This window comes from Dermatophagoides pteronyssinus, unplaced genomic scaffold, assembly GCF_027571235.1.
Source record: "Dermatophagoides pteronyssinus isolate colony J.1.1.1.1 unplaced genomic scaffold, Derpt_VIB-CSIC_2022.12 sq0011, whole genome shotgun sequence".
Taxonomy (NCBI): Eukaryota; Metazoa; Arthropoda; class Arachnida; order Sarcoptiformes; family Pyroglyphidae; genus Dermatophagoides; species Dermatophagoides pteronyssinus.
The window spans coordinates 288,496-311,261 of record NW_027461535.1 but is presented as its reverse complement, the minus strand read 5'-3'; the positions used below and the strand labels follow the sequence as shown (position 1 = coordinate 311,261).

Genomic DNA, 22,766 nt, shown 5'->3' with positions numbered 1-22,766 from the left:
TGCAAAATTCTACCGATAGATGTCAACACTGGGTTGATAAAAATATTTACAGTCGTCCCTCGTACAACGCGGTACTTGAACAACGCGGTTTCGATAGAACACGGTTCTAGAATTGCGAAATTATACAGTTTTCCCTCGTACAACACGGTCAGGGTTTCGATACAACGCGGTTTTGAAAAATCGAATTCGCAAAATAATTAAATTAAAAAAAATTATGTCTTATGCCTTGGTCTCGATATAACACGGTACAAATTTCCATATTTCTACTATTTGTAGGTCTCGTACAACACGGTTTCGATACTACGCGGAACACGGTTTCGATACTACACGAGCCATTTCTTCTATAGAATGAAGAATAAAGAATAAAGAATATATTTTACATTCATTTCGTACAACGCGGTTTCGATACTACGCGGAACGACAAAACCGCGTTGTACGAGGGACGACTGTATTCCGAAAAACATATGTTTGGCTCATTTGCAAGAATATTCTCATTTTGAATTTTCAAAGTTTAAAACTTTTTTTGATTTTTGATTTTTTGATATTTCGATTTTCAAAGCTAATGATGATTATTTTGTAAAATATATCCAATTTGAAACTTTAAAAATGTCAAACAATCGTTATAATCCGGCTGAACTTCCACCAACTGTTGGTATATTGATCGATAATATTCAACAAAATTTTACCGGTATTCAAACAAATTTTTGGGATGATCAAACAATTGATTATTTAAATCAAAAACGTTCGAAAATTCTAAATGAATGGGATCGTAATCGGAAATTGGAAAAAATTATTGATTTCGTTTCGTTTAATCTACGTAAAACACCTGATCAAAATGAAATTGCACCGTTTATGTTGCCTTCGATGATGATTAATCAAACAAATCATACTCAATCATCACCATCATCATCAATATCATTTTCACCATCAACACAGAAACGAATTTCAGCTGCCGATGTAAAAAATTGGGAACCATTTTATATTTATTTGTTTTCGAAAACATATGATGAATTAGTTATTTCGGGGACAAAATCCCCGATAATATCAAGAGAAAAATGTGAAATTGGTTTACGGCGGTTGGATCTACGAAAATCCGAAGAGATTGATGCAATGATACATGCATTGATTGATTATGAAATTCTAGCTTTTATTTATGAAAAATTCTCGCAGAATATTGGTCAAATTGGCAGACAAATTTTGTTGGCCGGTATGGAAAAACTAAATTATGCTATAAATTTAAGTTTGTTTTCCGAAACTGTCATTTCATCAACAACATTGATTGAAATATTGAAAAATATTCATATTTTTAATCGAAATCTTTTTGAACGTAAACCATCCATACGTCAAGCATTAAGTAGTTATTTGATTTATCTTTTAAACAAATTGGATACCGACATTGATGATGTTAAATTCATACTGAACATGTCTCGACGTTTTGTTCATTATTTGAATCATGTACGATTGTTACCAACGGAAAATCGTTCATTCAATAATCGATCATCACAAGTGAAAGATCAATCATCATATAGTTTACATTATTCACATTGGTTTGCAGCTTGTGTTTTACCACGTTATACTAAATGTTTTCCATTATATTTTGTTTGTGATATATTTGGTTTTGATTATCTTCAATCGATGATACGTTATTTGAAACAAGATTTTAAACCCCTATCATCATCATCATCTGATTTGGATAATTATTCCGTACAAGATTATTTTGAACATATTGAATGTGAATTTCTTGACCATGGAAAACCATTTTGGTCGAAACAGTTTCGTCAAATGTTACAACATTCATCAATCGATATCCTATTGGTTAATATTCAGGATTATTTGTTGGATGAAAAAATCATTAGTAGCAGCAACCAGAATAACAGCAATTCTTCAATGACAAAATCAAAACTACAACAATTTTATCGATTTTACGAACGTCTATTACGATTTAAGTCGATTTTTGACAAGTTTTTTTGCCAGCCGCAACCTAATTCAACATTGGAACCAAGCATCATTGATTCTGAAAATGATGATTGTGAAGAATCATCATCAGATTCAGATTCAGACGATCAAGATGATGACATGGAATTAATCCCACCGCACTGTAATTATTGTGATAAAGATAAATTTTTTTATTGTTTTATTCATAATCAGATTAATCAGTCGACCACAACAAATCGAAAACATCTTGATCATGAACAGCAAAAAATTATATTGAAACCAAATCAATTTCCAAAAGAATGGATTGAACGATTCCTGATCAAATTGAATGATGATGAAATTATTATCGGTATATTTACAACTGAAAATTTCAACCCGAAACGTTTAAATCTACCTGAACGTATTGATTATTATTTTCCTGTTGGTAATCCTGAAGATCATTTATATCGTTTAATTATAAATAATCAATTATTATCATCAGTAAAACGGCCATTATTTTTGAATTATCTACGAAATTTTCAACCAAAAAGTGAATTATACCGAGATATATTGGAAATATTTCAACAACAAATTTCAATGAAACGATTCTGTCGTTCACAATCAATTCAATCAATTGGTTATGGTTTGGAAACTATACGACCAAATATTGAATTTCATCGCCTGCTATATACATCATTTGTAACCAATGTTAATACAAATATGTTAACTGATATGTTATCATTTTTGATTGGACAAACATCCGAATATGATTCATTATTTGGTTTAGATTCGAATAATTCAACTAATGGCAATAATAATGGTACTGTACAATTCATATTGATCAATAATCAATTCCAGAAGAAATGGGATGAACGTTTTAAACAATGGCTTATCTGTATACAGAATGTATTCTCTTATCAATTACCACGTATGGGTAAAGATTACATAACCCGTTTAGTATTTGATCCAAGACATTTGACATTAGCATTAATAAAAAATGGTTATCGTGCAATTGGTGGTATAAATTTTCGTCCATTCATATCGAAAGGATTTTCGGAAATTGTTTTCTGTGCCGTTTCGTCGGATGAACAAGTTAAAGGTTATGGTACAAGAATGATGAATCATTTAAAAGATTATCATCTATCACAAGGAATATATTATTTTCTTACATATGCTGATTCATATGCAATTGGTTATTTTAAGAAATTAGGTTTTACCGAATATGTTACATTACCACGTGAACAATATCATGGTTTCATCAAAGAATATGATGGTGCAACATTAATGGAATGTCGTCTAGATTCAAGATTATCATACAATAGTATTGGACAAATATTATTAATGCAGCGAACAATTGTACAGAAAATGATTGAATCAAAACAAACAACAAATCAATCAAAATCATTTTCATATAAATTTCCAAATGATCATCGTTTGGTACCATTATCATTTATACAACGAAAAAATCGTTCGAAAATTAAATTCGATACAATCGATACTATCGATTTTTCGGATCATTCAAAAGAATTATATCCGAAATTGAAATCAATTCTAGCGAAACTAAAATCACACCAGGATTCATGGCCATTTATTGAACGAATCGATGAACGTGATGCATCAAATTATTATGATGTTATTCGTTTTCCAATGGATTTAACAACAATAACTGAACGTCTGAAACGTTATTATTATGTTAATGTACATCTGTTTCATTGTGATATAAAACGTATATTTTTTAATTGTCGTACATTTAATAGTGAAGATACGGAATATTTTAAAATGGCCAATACACTGGAAAGATATTATATTGATTTAATGAAAGAACAAGGTTTATTAACCAAAACATTATTGAATGAAAAAATGATTATATCGTCATCAACATCATCGACATCGACACATCGTGATCATGATCGACATCATCATGAATCAATGATTCATCAATGATTGATTCTGATTGAAATCAAACAGAATTTGAATTTGTAAAAATTGATTTTTTTTTTTGAAAATTTTTTTAAATAAAACATGGCCAAAAGATGGCGCCACTAACTTGAAAAAAATTGATTAAAAAACTTTTTTTTTTACACATTCGATGTTGTTGTTGTTGTTGTTGTTTTTTGGCTTTTGCATTTTGCATTTTGGCTTTGGTTGGTTGTTGTTGTTGTTCATGACGATGCATGTTTTGTTTTCAAAAGAAAAAATTGTTTTTTGATTTGAAAAATTTTACAGTGTGTGTTTTAAGAAAACTTACCGTTTTGACATAATTCAGAAGAATTTACCGAAGAATTTTGAAGTTTTCCGTTTTCATTTTCGTTTTTTCTGTTTTTAAAACAATGTCGAATTCATGTTTTAATGGTGATTTTCGTCAAAAACCTAAACAAAGTTTAGGTGGTGTTAATCGTAATGTAAGTTTTGTTTTGTATATTGGGATTCAAACGAAATCAAAATCATCATTATTCATTCATTATTCGATTTTTTCAGCTAAAACGTGAACAACTTATACAACAAGCAGCACAAGAACGTAAACAACGTGAAGAATTTCGTAAACATACATTGATTGCAATAAAATTACAATCACAGATACGAAAATATTTAACCTGTAAAAATTGGGTAAATATTCTTTAATTTCAATTCATTTTTCTTTCAATATTGATTTTCTGTTTTGTTTGTCAAAAGTATGAATCTTTGCGTGCGGATTTCGATGCCAAACGATCACAATTGGGTGATGATTTTTTCATTAATAACAATAATAATAATAATGGCGATTTACATAAACATTCGATTCGTTTATATGATGATATACATTATCTTGCCATTCGTTTTATTCGATTCTATTCATATTCAATGGATAAAGAAAGATTGGTGAGTAAAATTCGAATTCTTGATTCTCGATTCTTGAAGTAAAACTTTTCTTTCTTCAAAATAGATTTTCATCAATAAATTATTGTTACAAAATCAAAGAATAATTTTATCACAACAACAACAACTACATTGGTTAAAATATATTTTCGTCTATAATTCATCAGCAATGGCAAATTTATTGGATTATTTTCCAAATAATAATCTTGATGAATTTAAATTAATATTGAACATATTTCAATTGTATTTGAATGAAAATAAATTAAATTCAAGATTAATGGAACAAATATGGTCATATCTGATTCGAAATGATTATATAAAAAATCTTCGTTGTATATTATATCGTATACGTACTATTGAATCGATTGGTGATCAATTTTTTAATAATGTTTATACCGTACTACTTAAACATTTGTTATCCATTGAAGATTTGAATGAAACAAATCAATCAATATTGATTGAATATTTTCTAAGTCAATTTTTATCCGGTTTAAATGATTTTAAATTATTGAATGAATTATTACAAACAATTTGTCAAAATCGTCCACCATTATTAACTATTGAAAATATTATACAATCATTTACGAATTTGGATTCAGAATCAATACTCATTGAACAATATTTGATTATATTTTATTCGGTTATCAAATTAATCATACAACCATTACATTATCAAATGAAATTTTCAAATCAATCATCATCACTGAATCATCATCAATTGATACAAAATTATCTGAATATATTGCGTTTATTTTCGTTACGTTTATTTGGACATTTTCGTACAAAACCAAGTTTTAATTATATTTATAAACGTGGTCTTTCGGTTGATCATCATCATCATCATAATAATAATGAATCATCGGATTGTATGGAAATTCAAGATAATAACGATGATGATGATTTTGATGATGATGAAGATCTTGATTATATGGATTCAGTACAACGAAAAACACCCGAAGATGAACGATTATTATTTTATGTTAAACAAATATTTTCCCTACTAAATACTACTGAAAATTGTAATATAATTATTCGTTTTATTGATAATCATTTGGCCAATATTGATAATGATAATAATGATAATGATGATGATTCAATGGTGGTGGTTAAAATTGCACTTGTTTCATTATCAAGTGTTAGTCATTTGATGTTGTTTTTCTATCCAAATGCAATTCATCATAATAGGTAAAATAAAATTGATACATTTTGATTTTTGATACATTTTAAATTTTGATACATTTTTTTCTCTTTTCATAGATTGCTACATACATTAGCATTTAATTCAAATTTTTTGAAAAAATTATGGAATTTTGTTTTAAATGAATGTGGTACTGTAATGCCATTTACTGAATCAATACCATCAACATATATACAGATATTATCACGTGGTCTATTGAATTCATCATTTGATTGGCCACAATTTATACCACATTTAACAATATTCTGTGCATTATTTAATTATTTTCTACAAACATTAGATGATGTTGAATTTTTTAATGAATATCTTCGTAATAATGTTGATAATGGTAGTTTAGAAAATAATATAATATCTGTTTATAATTATAGTGTATTACCATTTAAACTTGATGAAATTATCGCGATGAGTTCAATATTACGTGATGCTGGTATTTCATTAATAGAATTAGCCTATCAAGATAGACGTATTATTAATTATAAAATCAATTTATTTGGATTTGGTGTTGAAGAAACTATCCAAGATGAATTTAGTATAAATTGTTGGAGTTTATTATTACGAAATCTATTACGATTATTACGACATATTTATGGTCGTGATATAAGACAGAAATTTTGTCCGGAAAATCATTGGATATCGAAACGTACATGTATAAGTATTTTGCCACAAAATTTTAATATTGCCATCAAACAACGACGTCGGTTATATCAAGAATTTCGTGGAATTAAACATATGAATCGTGATGAAATTATTCAACATGGTTCGCCAATTTCAGTGAAAGATGTAATCAATGTAACATTGATACAGGAATTACCGTTTGTAGCATCATTTTGTGATCGTGTAAAAATAATGCAATCCCTGATCACTTATGATAAACAAAATCATGAAACAAATTTTTATGAAGTTATTCATGGTCGTACTGTAACCATACGACGAAATTATGTTTATGAAGATTCGTTTGAAAAATTATCACCAACATTGTTTCCATCGATGAAAAAAATCATTCGTGTACAATTAGTTTCGGCACTTGGTCTGGAAGAAACCGGTGTTGATGGTGGTGGTGTTTTTCGTGAATTTTTAGCCGAAGCATTGAAATCAGCATTCGATCCTAATCGTGGCCTATTCAAACTAACACAAGATGGTTTTCTTTATCCAAATCCATCCGCTCAAATTTTATATGATAATAGTGATAGTCATTATTATTTTATTGGTCGGTTGTTGGGTAAAGCTATCTATGAACATATGCTTATTGAATTACCATTTGCACCATTTTTTTTGGCCAAAATTCTAACGGTTAATTCGGATATTGAAATTAATCATCTGGCATCATTGGATCCTGTTTTATATAAAAATTTAATATCATTAAAAAATTATATCGGTGATGTTTCCGATTTAGGATTGGATTTTACAGCAGTACAATCTGATTTTGGTACAAATAAAATTGAAGAATTAAAACCAAATGGTACAAATATTACTGTTACGAATCAAAATCGTATTGAATATATTCATCTTATGGCTGATTATAAATTAAATAAACAGGTGAGGATTGTGTGAGAATTTACATGTTTTCAATCTTTTTTTCAATAAAAATCACTTTCTTTTTTTGGCAACAGATTCGTGGACAATGTGCTGCATTTAAAAAAGGTTTCTATAATGTTGTCAATTTTGATTGGATCAAAATGTTTGATACAAAAGAATTGCAGATATTAATATCGGGTGCACCAACACCGATCGATATTGATGATTTATGGCAACATACTGTTTATACGGGTAATTATAATTCAGATCATCAAGTTATACAAAATTTTTGGGAAGTATTACGTGAATTTGAAGAAAATGATAAACGTAAATTTTTAAAATTTGTTACATCATGTTCAAGACCACCATTATTAGGTTTTAAAGATTTATGTCCAGCATTTTGTATACAGAATGCAGGTCCTGATCCGGAACGTTTGCCAACATCATCAACATGTATGAATTTATTAAAATTACCCGAAATATATGATAAAAAATCGTTGAAAGAAAAACTTGTTTATGCTATTAATTCGGGATCCGGTTTTGAATTAAGTTGAACAAAATTTTACTTCCATTACTTCTTCCAATATACTGAATAATAATAACATTTTAATTTGTTTCGTTTTCATTTCAATTTGTTTTTTTTGTAATTTGCCAAATATGAACTTTATTTTCAGCACCGCTTATTAATTCCATTTTAGTAGGATGTATAGCAAATGTATGTATCACTTTTTGTTTGTGCGGTAATTTTGCTACAATTGTACCCTGTGAATTTAAATAAAAAAAAATGAAAATAATAAAAATCAATTTTGAAAAAAAAATGTTTTACTAATTCAATTACTTCAAGTAATGACCAAATATAAATATTTCCATCTTCCGAACCAGATATGATTAATGAATCATTATCAAGAAAACCATTATCGATACGATATTTTTGATTTAAATGGCCTTCGAATCTATTATATTATTCAATGAAATTATCATTCTAAATTATTCAATGAAATTTACTTACGATGCTAGAATTTGGCCACTTGATTTATCAACAAGTTTCAATAGATTATTCATACCACTAACCAGCATACATTGACTATCGTTTGTAAAATTTACATATGTTAATGGTGCTAATGTGAAACAAAAAGATGAAATAATCATCATTGGTATTTACATTGAAAAACAAACATGACAACAAAAACTCACAATGCAGATTATCAGCTTCCATAATTCCTTTTCGTATATCATAACGACGTAAATGATGATCCAATGAAACGGTTGCAATTTCATGATCAGTTATAGCTAAATATGATATACTATCTTTTGCTTCATCCAGTACTTGGATTGGTTCTCTGGAATTACTTTTTCCATCCCATATTTTAACCATACCATCTAATGATCCGGAAACAAATACAGTTGAATCTTCATTAAAACGAACAACATTAACAACAGCAATATGTGCACGTAAACGACGCAATGGTTGACCAGTTGTTACATCCCATAAAATCAAAGTTTTATCATGACTACCCGATATTAGTTGACTACTATCACAACTACAATCAACATCCATTACTTCGAAACCATGTCCAGAATATGTTTTCAATAATAATTGTTTTCGTGGATTCCATAATTTTATTGTTTTATCACTACCACATGTAAGACAATATTCACCATCAACTTTTGTAAATTGCAAAAACAAAAAGAAATTAAAACTTTTTCGATTAGATAATAGATATTTACCATTCAATGTAACTTTACGTATAGCACCTTGATGACAATCAAATGAATGTTCAATTTGACAAGTTAAATTCATTTTTCACTTGAATCAAAATAATCAAAAATATTCGAAGAATTTATCACCAAAAAAAAAGCAAAAAATGTATCGCCATCTAACGGTGAATCAATGCAAGTTTTTATCATCAAAACATCGACAACAAACTTAAACAAATCAAACTTTGTTGTTTTGATATGTTGATGATTCAATAAGCGGCGTGTCATTAAATTAAAATTAAATCAACTTTTGGATGATTCAATCAATGAAAACAACGGATTAATTGTATGATGGGAAACGAAACAAGTATATTAAAAAAATGTAATGTTTCATGTAAATCAGAATTTCAAACAAAACAATGGTCATTATTTGATGCTAAACATGAAAATCAATCATTTAGTGTGTTTATTATTCAAAATAATGATTATTGTTATGATTTTATGGTTAGTGTAATGATTCAATTCGATTCTTTTGATTCGATTCTTGATGATTGTTTTTTCATTGTTTTTTTTCATTTCAGAAATGGAAACATATACGTCATCCATATTTGGTTAAATTTTATGAATCTGGTATTTATAAGAATAAAAAATACATTCTAACCGAACCAGTAATACCATTACGACAAATATTCGAACATTATCATCGATTTTTACGTTTAAGTGGCCTATATAATATTGGTGAAGCCATAACATTTCTACATCAAATTTGTCATATATCCCTAAATAATTTATCGATTGATTCAATATTTATATCAAAAAATGATCCAAATGAATTATGGAAAATTGGATCACTGTATTGGTGTAGTACAATCGAATCGGAAACCGTGGATTTTTTCGAAAATCTTTTAAATTTTCATAAACAAAATGCTTCACTTGAGATTTTACCACCTGAAATTCGTCAAATCGACAATCAATCAAATCATTTAATCAAATCTACAAACGATATTCATCAACGAGATATTTATTCGTTTGTAATATTAATACAGGAATTGTTTTACGACGTTTCAAACAACGTTCAACCAAAATCCGATCCAAATAATCATAATTTTATGGCCAAAAAATTGCTGGAAAATTTTTTCCAATCGAAACCCTCGGAAAGACCATCATCAATACAATCGATACTTGAAGATCCATTATTTAAAAATTGTCCATTTGTACAGCTTCGACAATTTCTAAGTAATTTTAGTCAATATAATGATCGGGAAAAATTTAATTTTCTTGAAAATCTTATTGAAAATTTACAAAAATTTCCAGATCAATCATTAGTTGTAAATATATTTACAATGATTGTTAGCTCAAGATTTATAATGTCAAATCGTTTAGTTTATAATAATGTTATGCCTTATTTTCTTATACCATTATCATCGTTATCATTGAAAAACGATGAAAACTCACCGAATCAACAATATCTTTTGACCAATGGTGAAACAATCACATTAAAACCATTCATCAATGAACAAATTTATCGTAAATCAATTATACCACATTTAATGAAATTATATTGTGTACATGATTATAAAATACGTATCCTTTTACTGAAATATCTTCCACATTATGGTCGTTGTGTATCGAAACAATGTTTGAAAAAAATTCTTCTACCACAAATTTTATTAGGTATAAAAGATTTGGATAAAGAATTAGTATCATTAACATTTCGTTCGATTGCAACACTGATTGATTTATTTGGTGTTTGTGATGTACTTGGTGGTGGTATGAATCGTATCAGATATTTTTCAACAAATGTTTCCGATAATAATAATGGTGAAAATGATTCGATCAAATCAATGGATAATAATGCTTCTGTTGGTCGAAGAAATTCTTTCGACAGTACAAAATCATCAAGCATTTTTGATGATAATGATGATCATCATCAGAAATTAGTTATATTTGAACGTAGTTCACCTGATGGTGGTGAAACAATTTCGAATGAAAATATCAATAGCAATAAATTCCCATTATCAGGCTCAAGGGTTAACAATTTGCAATATGGTGATGATGATGATGATGAGGAATGGCCAGGCTGGGAACCAAATGAACAATTAACGATTCAGCCGCAGCAATCAACCTTAATGACAAGCAATAATAAAAGTGATTCGGTAAAATTAATGAAAAAAGTAAAAAAATTGGAAGAAAATTTTAAAACATTCGATATAAAAGAAATTGATTTCAATCATGTAAATCATAGTAAAGAAATTGATAATCTTTTTATGGATATGGCACCAGTGGTGAATTTTAATCATCGAAATTCTCATTTGGATTCAAAAACACCGATCAAAAACGATGCAATGAAAAAAGAATCTGAACCATCGATTGGTTCGGATGATGATGATTTGCAACAATCAATCCGTATTGATTCAAGTATTTTTGCGGATAAAAATGATTTCGATCAAAATCATATCGGTTGGAATGATGATGATGGTGGTGGTGGTGGTTGTTTTGATTGGAATGATGATTTGAATGGAACGGTTAACGACAACAACAACAACGATGATAATGATGGCGAAAAAGATGATACTAAAGACAATCAAACAACAGATGTTGTTAAATGAATTGAAAATTTAAAAAAAAAATAAAAAAAAAATTTATAAAAAAAAGTAACTTTTTAGCTTTTGAGATTTTTCAATCAAAATTCAATCATAGATGGCGTTACTGTAACTAGTTTTTTTTTCGAATCCTTATCATTCGAAACTGTGAAAATGATTCGAAATTTTCATTTTTTTTGCATTTTTTGGTTTTTTGGTTTTCGGAATTTTAATTTTGCAACAAAATTTTATTTCAAAAAACTTCATTTCGAAAATTGCAAAAAAATCAAATCAAAATTCATTCGATTTGATTATGATGATGGTAAGTTGGTAAACACCTGTTTAGATTCTTGCTGGTCATTTTGTTTTGTTTTGTTTATTTGTCTGATTTGATTGCGTCAATCAAATCAGACAAAAAAAAACAACAACAAAAAATCTATCTTATCAAATATTGAATATGATTTTTGTTGTTGTTGTTGTTGTTGTTTTATCTAAGAATCGAAACAACAACAACAACAACAACAAAGCAACAACATTTAACACCCACACACACTACTTTTTTTTTTTGCAAAAGTTTGAAACAAATTTTCTTTCTTTACGCCTATTTTTGACCCATTAAAATTCTTTTTTAGAAAATTTTCTTTCAAGAAAATTCTTCTGATTGCAAATCCAATTACGCACACACACACACAGAGCGAAAAAAAAACGAAAGAATTTTGTTCAAATTCAAATAGAAAAAAATTTTTATCAAAAAAAAATATGGATTGGAATATCCTGGATATCCTGGACAATAATCAAACAAAAAAAAAAAACAAAAAGATAAAAATCAACGACAATCATTAACCTTCGACAATCAATTCATCTTTTCAACACACCTACACACCTACACGCAGAGAGAGAAAGAAAATTTTATTCAAAAACAGAAATCGATTCAAATCAAACTTATCATCAACTAACTTTACCATATTATTGTCTTAATAGAAAAAAGCTAATAAATCGTGAATCGATTGAATGATAAGGTGAATTATAGGTAAGGCGATTGACAAGAAAAAAAGAAAACTTGCACTTGACTGGTAAGAAGAAGAAAAAAAAATCATAATTCCTGTCGTTTGAATTTTACTTTTATTATCATTATTATATATTGAATGACGCTATCGGCATCGATTTTTTTTTTTTTTGTTGCTTGCTTATTTGATTTTTGTTCTTGTTTCGTTTTGTGTTTTTGGTTTCATTTCCCAATTGATTCTGACATTCTCTATTCTGACTCCTACACACCACCAGCAAACTCCCTCACACACACCTACTCCCACACACACACACACAGGGGGGGAAAACCATATATACCGGCCTTGAACGGGAAAAAACCAAAAACAGAAGAAAAAAAAATTTTGTCCGGGATTCGAAATAAGAAGAGAGAGAGAAAAAAAAACATTGTTTTGTCTAATCCATCAATGATGGCTATCATTTCGAAACAATCAAATATTCACATAACGTAAGTTTGTTCGAAGATTTTTTTATCGAAAAGAAAAATCCTGGAAACTTTCCCTGGGTCAATCTTTGAAAAATTATCGAAAAAAATCAAAAGAAGAAAGAAACTGATATGATTTTTTTTTTTTGTTCGTTTGCTTGCTTGCTTGTTTTTTGACGTTTTCGTTTATTCAACACTGGCGTCACCCAGTTTTTCACTGATTCTTTTTCTTCTGACTTTTTTTTACACACACACACAAACATCATCAACAACAAATTTTTTTTCCAAACAAAAAAAAAAAGAAAAAAAAAAATCCAGGATCGAATCAACCAACCATTCAAATTCAATTCAATTCAACTTTAGTAAGTCAGTCAGTCAGTCATGGTCACCCGAAATAAAAAAAAAAATATTATGAATTCCGGGTATAATTTTTCTCTCTCTCTCTCTCTCTCTCGACACATTTTTACCGAAAAAAAAACATAACCGAGCATTGGCGCCATCACATCGAATCGAGTTCACCAAAAAAAAAAAAAAGTCAGCCAAAGAAGAAGCAGAATCCAAAACAAAAAAAGTAGCGCGAATCAACATTGAACCAAACAAAAAAAAAAAAAAAAAAAATTGACTATTTCGATCCTGGATGACCTAATTTTAGAATATTCTATATTCTTGCTCAATATATGAAACTAACTCTTCGTTTTTTCGGGTTTATTTTCAGCCAAAAAAAAAAAAAAAAAAAAATTCTATATTTACGTTATTGGTTTGTTTGTTTTTAGTATATAGGTTGTTGTTGTTGTTATCATCATCATCATGGCGCCCACGAATTCTGTTGTTGTTGTTGTTGATGTTGTCGATGATGATGATGATGATAATCATACGTCACACATATATCTGGGATTTTGGAATATTTTTTTTTAATGGGAATTTCTTCTTCGTTTGTTTTTACATCCAAAAAAAACATATGAAAAAAATCTGTGCGCGCGAATATGTGATGGCCATGCAAGACAAAAAAAAAAAAAAATTCCATGGCCGTTTTCTTTTCGGGAACATTGCTGGAAAAGGAAATTTTGGAAACCTGGATGATATGTGATGCTTTGTTTTGTTTTGTTTTGGTTGTTTGTTTTGTTTTGTTTCATTTGCACATCTATTTTTTTCTGGTTTATCAAATTTTCGTTATCTATTTTTCGAGGTTTCGATATTTAGTCGGAAATTTTCCCGAAAATAAAAAAAAAGTTTCCGAAAATAAAATTTCCGAAAGATTTTTTTCAAAATACAGAATTTTTTTTTCAATACAAAATCAATCATTAAATTTTTTGGCTTGTTACATTTTAGTTAACCCTTTAACAACAAACAAACAAACAGGAAAAAAAATCACTAAAAATTCTTTAGATATCGTATATCACACCTGCTGTTGTTGTTGATAATATCTGTTATGATGATCGTTTGGTTGATGCGCAATTCGCTGGATCGATTCCATAACAGAATAACCAACAACAACAACAAGTTTAGCCATTCCGAGACTGACATTTCTGATGTTTTTTTTCGGCAAAAACAAAGCAAAACTAGGTCTATGTCATCCAGGAATTTATTTTCGTTGTTCCAAATTTTCTTTTTCTTTGTTTTTCTTCTTCTTCTTCTTCGTCTTTTATACAATGCCTTTTTCACACCCACAAGAGAGAGAGAGAGAGAAGTAATAAACGATGCCGCTACATTTTTGGTGAAGATAACATCACTGGAACATTGTTTTTTGGCGGAACATTTCGGGAACATTGCTGGAACATCAATGCATTCTTGGATATGGATGTGGATTGAGAGAATTTTTTTTTGAGAAAATTTTCGCAAACCGAAAAAAAAATATTTATTCAAATATCTGATGTGATTGGTTAATAATATATTCTGGATTCAGCAATGTTTTCAATTGAAATTCTGTTCCAAAAAAAAAAAAAAATTTGATAATAATAATTTCATTTTGAAAATAAAAAAACATTGAAAATTTGAAAAAATTTGATGCACGCATGCGCGTTTTTGTCGTCGGTTTTCATTCTGTGATTCTGTTGGTGGTTGGTTGGTTGGTTGGTTAGTTGTCCAGAATTCAATGGTTCATCTGATGATGGAAAAAGAATCCAGCATGCTACCATCATCAACATCACCACCACCACCAACAACAACAACATCATCATAGTGATCATATCACTTGTGCGTGCCTCATTTCATTGAAGAAAATCAAAAAAATTGAAAAAGATTTTTTCTCTCCTTTTTTTGGATTCTGATGTATTAGTTTGGATATTTTTTATTTTTCAAACCAAAAAAATAATAAATTTGCTTTGTTATTTATCGCAAATCTTTTTCTGTCGTTTGTTTTCTGCAAATCTCTCAAGTCGCTTTTCTGTTGCAAATTCTGTTGTTTCAGATTCTGTGAACGAAAGAATTTCTGTTTCAATCATCAACATTATTATCATCAAATAAATGAAGATTCTTTATCGATAAAATATGGTTTTCTTTTAGCTTTTTTGATCATTGCAATTTCGATTGCAATTTCATTTGCAAACCACAACAATATCATCATCATCATCATTAGACTTTTTTGGGTAAGTAAATTTTGTTTTTTAAACATCCCATGTATACATTGCATTTACAAATGCAAACACAGCAGTGTCCATTCGTGTCCAGCAGTGTTTTTTTCAGTTTTTTAATTTTTTTTTTAAAATTCTGTTGCTTCTGTTGCATAATGAATATTCTGTTGATTCTGTTTTGTTAATGGTGATGATGATGATGATGATGATGATTCATTTCACCTTGCAATTCAATTATTCAGTCAGTCAGTCAGTTAGTCAGAAATGGATGTGCAATTTTTTTTCTCCAAAAAAATTATTGCTCCAATTTGAAGCAATTTTTTTTTAATTTCTTTCAACTCTTTCGACACTTTATTTCTCAATAGCGAAAATTTTAGCTATTTGCATCAATCACTGATCAATCAATCAATCACTGATCAATGAATGAAAAAAAAGTAAAGAAATTTTTCCGGAAAAAAATGAATGTGATTTCTAAGTGCAGAGATTGTTTTCTGGAAAATTTTTTTCAAAAAAAAAAAATGACGCAACGCCATCTATTGTTTAGAATTTCAAAAAGAAGATATTTTTTTTTTTGTTAGTGATATTTTGAGCAGCAGCAGCAGCATGCATGGATGGATGCATTTTTATTCACATTTTTTCTTTTTTTCTTTTTCAAGAATAAAATAAATTCTCAAATTCTTTTCGATTCTTGATCATCATCAATGGCTGGAAAACAAACATTCAGAAATTTCTTTTTAAAAAAATGATGCTCAAAAGTCTCAGTTTGCTGAGAGATAAATCATTGACCAAAATGTTTGCCGGTTTTTTTTCGATTCTTTCGTTTTGATTTCGTTTTGACCGAATTTCAATTGAAAAAAATCAATCAATCATTATTGAACAAAACAAAAAATTGATCTAAAAAAAACATCAAAGAATCTGTGTCACTGTAGTGTTTGTTTGTTTTTTTGCATATCATCATCATCGACAACGATATCATCATTATCATCATCAGATTACCACCACCGTTATCATATAATTTTTGATTTGCAATCAGATCTTGTCGTGTCTTGTTTTTTTGTCTTGTTTTTGCTTGTATGAAGATGATTACGTGCACAATACAACATTGAAATTTATCACTTTTTGATTGATTTCGAATGCAAAAATCTAAGAAACCAAAAAAAAAAAAATCGAATGTTTCCTCTGGAAAATCGAACGTTCGATTTGACTGATCAAATTCTCGATATTATTTTACAGAAAAGCATCATTATCGATTTTTTTGTTTTTGTAATTTGTAATTTGTAAATCAAACTTTTGTTTCTTTTTATCAAAATTTTTTTACTAATAATAATTTTATTTAATCAAACAGGAATTATTGGAACGACGACAACAAACAAACATTGCTCAAATTATCATCCTGTTGAAACAAAACATTTTTAAAAACATTGAAAATTCTCAACGATCATTATCAACGTTTATCATCATTATCAAATCAATCAATTGCGCTCAATCTATAAATCAAGAATTTTTAAAGTATTTTTTATTTTCGGAAAAAAAATTTGAAAATCCAAATATTGACGGAACAAACAAACAAAACAAAAAAGCATCGTTTGAATTAACACATAAAATATGTAATGATGAGAAAGCAAAGTAAAACAGGTAAAGATAAATTGGAAAATGTACAAACAACCACCGCAGCTGCCTCGTTAATCGATCCAACATCAACGACGACGACGACAGAATCAATCGCTAGTACGACAGCAGCCGCAACAACAACAATCGCTTCCGCAGCATTAAGTCCTAGTTCACCTGAATCTGAATGTCAAACTAGTTCATTACCTGGTGTGGTTGGTGGTGGTGGTGGTCAAACATCATCATTATCGATGGCAACAACAACAACAGCAACGGCTAGTTCATTTATTTGTGATGAACCAATACCGCCACCAAGTCCATTTGATCAACCATCAACTAGTCGTGATTTTCCATTCAAAGTATGATGTTTTTTACTGTTTTTTCAATTGGATTTTTAATTTGAATTTTTGTTTTTTGTTTCGTTTCAAAAAAAAGGATAAAAAATCATCAATAAGTTCATCAAGTGATTTTGGTTCAAAACCAAAACAGGTAATGATACATTCACCTGGCCAAACAAAACCTAAACCAGCAACCACCCGGAAAAAACCATCAATACAAAGTGGTTTAGATGTTGATAAAAAAATACAAAAATGTAAAGAAGATGGTTGTAAAAGTTTTGATCTGACTAAATCAAATTTATCATCATTACCTGTATCGATACGTGATTTAACACAATTAGTTGAATGTTATCTTTATCAAAATAAGCTAATAACATTACCAAATGAAATTGGTTGTTTGGTTAATTTGGAAAAATTAGCAGTGAATGAAAATTCATTAACAAGTTTACCTGATAGTCTTTCAAATTTAAAACATTTAAAAGTATTAGATCTGAGACATAATAAATTGAATGAGGTAAGTGTTAATCGAAAAAAAACCTGATGACCCCAATAAGTAAATTGATGGTTAATTTTTTTTAAATCAAAGATACCTGATGTTGTTTATCGTTTAACATCTTTGACAACATTATTATTACGTTTTAATCGAATACGTACTGTTAGTGAAGAATTATCCAATCTAACGGTGAGTTTTTGATTGAATTTTGTTCCGAAAATTTTTACATTTTTTTGTTCTCAAAAAAAACAACAGAATCTAACAATGTTAAGTTTACGTGAAAATAAAATAAAAGAATTACCTGGTGGTATTGGAAAATTAATACAATTAGTTACATTGGATGTTTCAAATAATCATATTGAACATTTACCATCAGGTTTGTTTGATTTTTGATTGATTGATTGATTTTTGAATTATAAATCTTATAATCGGAATTCGTTTTTTCATCAGAAATCGGTAATTGTATACAGCTAACAACATTAGATGTTCATCATAATGAGCTTGTTGATATACCAAACAGTATTGGTAATTTAATTAATCTTTCAAGACTTGGTTTAAGGTAAGTAATTTTGTTGTAACTTTTGAATCGCAGAATTTCGTTATTTTTTTAAAAAAAAATTTTCATCAAAAAAAAAATCAGATACAATCGCCTTATATCAGTGCCAAGGTCGTTAAGCAATTGTGTAAAATTAACTGAATTTAATGTTGAAAATAATTCATTATCACAATTGCCGGATGGTCTTTTATCTAGTCTTTCGAATTTGTCAACATTAACTTTATCAAGAAATAATTTTACATCATATCCGATTGGTGGTCCATCACAATTTTGTACTGTACATGTAAGTAAATCCTTTCCACTCTGAAATTCAAAATTCAAAAAAATTTTTCTAATGCAGTCAATCAATATGGAACATAATAAAATAACAAAAATACCATTCGGTATATTTTCAAGAGCTGCCAATTTAACTAAATTAAATATGGTTGACAATCAATTAACATCATTACCATTAGATATTGGTACATGGATTAATATGGTCGAGCTTAATCTTGGAACAAATCAGCTGCCAAAAATACCCGATGATATTGAACATTTAGAAAATTTAGAAGTATTAATTATATCAAATAATAATTTAAAACGTTTACCATCAACAATTGGACGATTAAGAAAATTGAGGATATTAGAATTGGAAGAAAATCGTTTAGAATCATTACCAAATGAAATTGGTAAGAAAAAATTTTTGATTGATTGATTGATCGATCATATTGATTTTTTTTTGTTGTCCTTAATTCGTTTATTCTGTTTTGTTTTTTCGTTTTGTTTTTTTCAACAAATATCTAGGTTATCTAAGCGAATTACAACGTTTAGTATTACAAAATAATCAATTAACATCTATACCTAGAGCAATAGGTCATCTAACTAAACTAACTTATTTAAGTGTTGGTGAAAATAATTTAACTACACTTCCTGAAGAAATTGGTTAGTATTATTGTCTCTCTGCATGTGTTTTTTTTCTTTTCTTGTCTCTTTTTGAAATTCATAATTCATAATAATGGCCACCATGTAAATGATGAATTGGCCATCCATTTTATCTCTCTCACACACACACACACTGTCTGTTGACCGAATTGTGTTTTTTTTTTTTTTTTTGGATAACAATCGAATCGATCGACATTCCGATTTGATTATCCACTTTTTTTACACTTGTTTGTCTGCCCCCTTTTGTCTATTTCACATTGCTTTTTTTGTTCTCTAACTTTCTTTTCTTTTCTCGTTTTTTTTTATTCATTTATTAAATCAAAACAGGTACATTGGAAAATTTAGAATCATTATATATAAATGATAATCCAAATTTACATTATCTTCCGTTTGAACTTGCACTTTGTGCCAATCTACAAATAATGAGTATTGAAAATTGTCCATTATCACAATTTCCAACCGATATTGTTAATGGTGGTCCTTCATTAGTTATACAATATCTTAAAATGAAAGGTCCTTATCGTATGTGATATTCATTTCAAAATTTTAATTCAACAATTTAAAACAAAAAACAAAAAACGACATTTGTAAATCCTCATCATCATTATCGTTATTTCATTTCAATTCATTCAATATATACGATTCCTGAAATGGAAAACACCGATCAAGAAAGTAAACAAAAATGCTTAATTTCTTTTTAATTTTTCGCTGAAGAGGAAATCCAAACCTTTCGCCTGATTATACTACTGGATAAATACGTTTTTTTTTCTCATCATTATCATCATCATCATCATCATAATCATTTCCTACCTGTTCAATCATCATCATTCTGATCATTATTTGTTCCCATCATCATCATCATCATTCATTCATTCATCATTATTATATGGATATAATCTATACATTTTTTTTCAACAACAACAACGACAAAAATGAAACAAAAAAATTACAAAGAAATTTACAAACAAAAATTACAAAGAAATTTACAAACAACAAAAATTACTATTATCATCAATTGATTCCTCGCTTCTTCTTCTTCTTCGTTTCGTTCATTTCGTTTCGTTGATTCATCAATCAATCAAACAAAATACAAAATCATTATTATAAATATTACAAAATCACCAACAAAAACAGAAATATATTCTTTCTCTCTATACATATGGAAAAATTTATATTTATAACGACGATAATAATGCCATACTTATACATATATTTTTTGATGTAAAAGGATTTTTATTTTATTTTTTGGAATCCCATTTTTTCCTTCACCTGTTTTGTTGATGATTTTTTTTTGTTAACCCCTTATTGTCCTTGTCCCTACTGAAACTAAGAAAAAAGAACATCAAACATTATTATTATCAACGACAAAATGCTCTGATAAACTCTGATGACTGAAAATAGAAATCATAATCGAAATAAATCCAATTTCAATCACAAAAACAGAAAAAACATAGGTACAAACAAACAAAATGACAAATGTAATTTACAAAAAAAAAGACAAAATTTTACTTTTTTTTTGTTTTTCCTCGAATATAATTTGATTTTCACAAATGGAATTTTCCGTTCGTTTATTTTCGCTGATCTTTGACAAAACTGATTTGGCTGACCATTTTTTTTTTTTTTTGTTTCCAAGTAGTTAATGGCTTTCGATAATAATAATAATAATGACTGTTACAAAAAACAAAACAAAACAAAGTAAACATTTTAGTCGATTAGAATTACCGAATTATAGAATTACCGAAAAAAACAGACTTTACGCTTTGAAGATGACATTCATTCATTCATTCATCATCAAATTTCAAAAATGTAAAAAAAAAGAATTAACCCTGAATTCCTCTTTTGGAACATTTTCTTGTTAAATTTTTTTTCTTCTTTTTTTCGAATCAAAAATCCAAAAAATGTGAAAATAATTCATCATCATTGAATCATAATTTTTGTTTCCCTTGTTGTTCGTGATTATCGTATATTAATAATAATAATAACGGATTTAAAAAAAATTGAATAAAAAATAATCTTTATTTTCAAAAAAAAAGGAGATGATTCGTGTTTGTTTCATAAAGGAGATTCTTCTTCTTGTTGTTGTTGAAAGATTATCCTAATCATTATTTTTTTCGGTAATGATGGCAGGAAAAACAAAGTTTGTTATCGGTTTGTTATCGGTACAGGAACTATAAATCATAAAATGAAAATATCCAGTTACAAATTTTTAATCATTTTTCTTTCTCATTAGCTCTTGAACATTTTCCAAACCCATCAAAACTTGTTTGGATAAAACAACGGTTATCTTGAAAATTTTAACCCCATCCAAGAAAAAAAACTACCCCCACCACCATCCCCATCTCTAAACATATTTACTTTATTTATTTGATATAAAACTAATTTTTTTTCGACTAAACTAACTTTACAAAATAATAATGAAAAATAATGAAATGATCTGAATATTCGGGCAATTAATTATCATTATTATCATCATCATTATAATCATAATCATCGTCATAATTATAATTATAATCATCATCATTATAATCATGATGATGATGATGATGATCCAATCTTGAAAAAAAGAAAAATAACGTTATTGCATATTGCATTTAGGCAATTTGCGTGTTGTCTATCGTCGTCTTTTCTTGGCTTTTCGGTACAGTTTTTTGGCTTTTTCTTTTGACTTTCTTGCCTTCAAGATTAGATAGGTAGGTATTTACGAAAAATACGAAAAAAACCTATTAGTTCCATTCGAATGGTTAAAATTGACTTTTTTCTTTTCTTTTCTTTTCTTTCTTTCATCATCACCATTATCATTATCGTCATTAGTTTTCATTATTAATAATAATGGATGATACTAACGCCCAACAAACAAAAACCTTAAAGGTACCAACCAACCAATCAACCAACCTGCCATCATCATAGTTTTCAATAACGTAATTATCATTAACAATGATGATGATAATGATTATTGTATTAAGAAGATGAAAGAAAGAAGATGAAAATTACACTATAACTTTATTTTTTACTGTTTCTTTAGTTTTCAAACGATAATAATTCACAAGCG

The 22,766-nt window shown here is 28.4% G+C and overlaps 5 protein-coding genes across 7 annotated transcripts; 4 read left to right on the top strand and 1 right to left on the bottom strand.

Moving 5' to 3' along the window:
- The first annotated feature begins 17 nt into the window (after positions 1 to 17).
- On the top strand, positions 18 to 3,997 carry LOC113790079 (uncharacterized). The gene has a single exon (XM_027339694.2). The coding sequence runs from the start codon at positions 607 to 609 to the stop codon at positions 3,856 to 3,858; it is 3,252 nt and encodes a 1,083-aa protein (XP_027195495.2). The 5' UTR covers positions 18 to 606; the 3' UTR covers positions 3,859 to 3,997.
- Positions 3,998 to 4,034: 37 nt separating this feature from the next.
- On the top strand, positions 4,035 to 8,108 carry LOC113790078 (ubiquitin-protein ligase E3C). The gene is made up of 6 exons (XM_027339693.2): positions 4,035 to 4,316; positions 4,393 to 4,521; positions 4,588 to 4,773; positions 4,838 to 5,955; positions 6,028 to 7,504; positions 7,579 to 8,108. The coding sequence occupies exons 1-6, from the start codon at positions 4,245 to 4,247 to the stop codon at positions 8,035 to 8,037; spliced, it is 3,441 nt and encodes a 1,146-aa protein (XP_027195494.2). The 5' UTR covers positions 4,035 to 4,244; the 3' UTR covers positions 8,038 to 8,108.
- LOC113790081 (WD repeat domain-containing protein 83-like) lies at positions 7,437 to 9,364 on the bottom strand. Its single transcript, XM_027339696.2, has 5 exons — positions 9,212 to 9,364; positions 8,678 to 9,148; positions 8,493 to 8,601; positions 8,322 to 8,436; positions 7,437 to 8,245 (listed from the first exon to the last, which is right to left on the bottom strand). Exons 1-5 carry the CDS (start codon positions 9,282 to 9,284, stop codon positions 8,111 to 8,113), a joined length of 903 nt encoding a protein of 300 aa, XP_027195497.2. The 5' UTR covers positions 9,285 to 9,364; the 3' UTR covers positions 7,437 to 8,110.
- Positions 9,365 to 9,391: 27 nt separating this feature from the next.
- On the top strand, positions 9,392 to 11,846 carry LOC113790080 (protein-associating with the carboxyl-terminal domain of ezrin). The gene is made up of 2 exons (XM_075821534.1): positions 9,392 to 9,685; positions 9,763 to 11,846. The coding sequence occupies exons 1-2, from the start codon at positions 9,530 to 9,532 to the stop codon at positions 11,788 to 11,790; spliced, it is 2,184 nt and encodes a 727-aa protein (XP_075677649.1). The 5' UTR covers positions 9,392 to 9,529; the 3' UTR covers positions 11,791 to 11,846.
- Positions 11,847 to 16,383: 4,537 nt separating this feature from the next.
- Positions 16,384 to 20,500, top strand: Sur-8 (leucine-rich repeat protein shoc-2). Of its 3 annotated transcripts, none has more exons than XM_075821537.1 (10): positions 16,384 to 17,064; positions 17,147 to 17,768; positions 17,845 to 18,261; positions 18,334 to 18,429; positions 18,496 to 18,616; positions 18,691 to 18,799; positions 18,881 to 19,079; positions 19,137 to 19,464; positions 19,580 to 19,717; positions 20,045 to 20,500. In XM_075821537.1, the coding sequence occupies exons 2-10, from the start codon at positions 17,412 to 17,414 to the stop codon at positions 20,245 to 20,247; spliced, it is 1,968 nt and encodes a 655-aa protein (XP_075677652.1). In that variant the 5' UTR covers positions 16,384 to 17,064; positions 17,147 to 17,411; the 3' UTR covers positions 20,248 to 20,500. The 3 variants fall into 3 exon arrangements, with proteins under 3 accessions (XP_075677652.1, XP_075677651.1, XP_075677650.1); XM_075821536.1 differs by having other exon boundaries at positions 16,384 to 17,071; XM_075821535.1 differs by having other exon boundaries at positions 16,384 to 17,078.
- The last annotated feature ends 2,266 nt before the right edge of the window (positions 20,501 to 22,766 follow it).

What these genes read in the sequence shown, in the direction of transcription:
- LOC113790079 (XM_027339694.2), top strand. Translation starts at nt 607, where the DNA reads ATGTCAAACAATCGTTATAATCCGGCTGAACTTCCACCAACTGTTGGT.
- LOC113790078 (XM_027339693.2), top strand. Translation starts at nt 4,245, where the DNA reads ATGTCGAATTCATGTTTTAATGGTGATTTTCGTCAAAAACCTAAACAA. An exon ending in ATTTAACCTGTAAAAATTGG is followed by an intron (nt 4,522 to 4,587) that starts GTAAATATTCTT and finishes GTTTGTCAAAAG; the next exon opens with TATGAATCTTTGCGTGCGGA. An exon ending in AATGCAATTCATCATAATAG is followed by an intron (nt 5,956 to 6,027) that starts GTAAAATAAAAT and finishes CTCTTTTCATAG; the next exon opens with ATTGCTACATACATTAGCAT.
- LOC113790081 (XM_027339696.2), bottom strand. Translation starts at nt 9,284, where the DNA reads ATGAATTTAACTTGTCAAATTGAACATTCATTTGATTGTCATCAAGGT. An exon ending in ACGTAAAGTTACATTGAATG is followed by an intron (nt 9,149 to 9,211) that starts GTAAATATCTAT and finishes AATTTACAAAAG; the next exon opens with TTGATGGTGAATATTGTCTT. An exon ending in AGTGGCCAAATTCTAGCATC is followed by an intron (nt 8,437 to 8,492) that starts GTAAGTAAATTT and finishes ATAATATAATAG; the next exon opens with ATTCGAAGGCCATTTAAATC.
- LOC113790080 (XM_075821534.1), top strand. Translation starts at nt 9,530, where the DNA reads ATGATGGGAAACGAAACAAGTATATTAAAAAAATGTAATGTTTCATGT. An exon ending in ATTATTGTTATGATTTTATG is followed by an intron (nt 9,686 to 9,762) that starts GTTAGTGTAATG and finishes TTTTCATTTCAG; the next exon opens with AAATGGAAACATATACGTCA.
- Sur-8 (XM_075821537.1), top strand. Translation starts at nt 17,412, where the DNA reads ATGATGAGAAAGCAAAGTAAAACAGGTAAAGATAAATTGGAAAATGTA. An exon ending in GACATAATAAATTGAATGAG is followed by an intron (nt 18,262 to 18,333) that starts GTAAGTGTTAAT and finishes TTTAAATCAAAG; the next exon opens with ATACCTGATGTTGTTTATCG. An exon ending in CTTTCAAGACTTGGTTTAAG is followed by an intron (nt 18,800 to 18,880) that starts GTAAGTAATTTT and finishes AAAAAAAATCAG; the next exon opens with ATACAATCGCCTTATATCAG.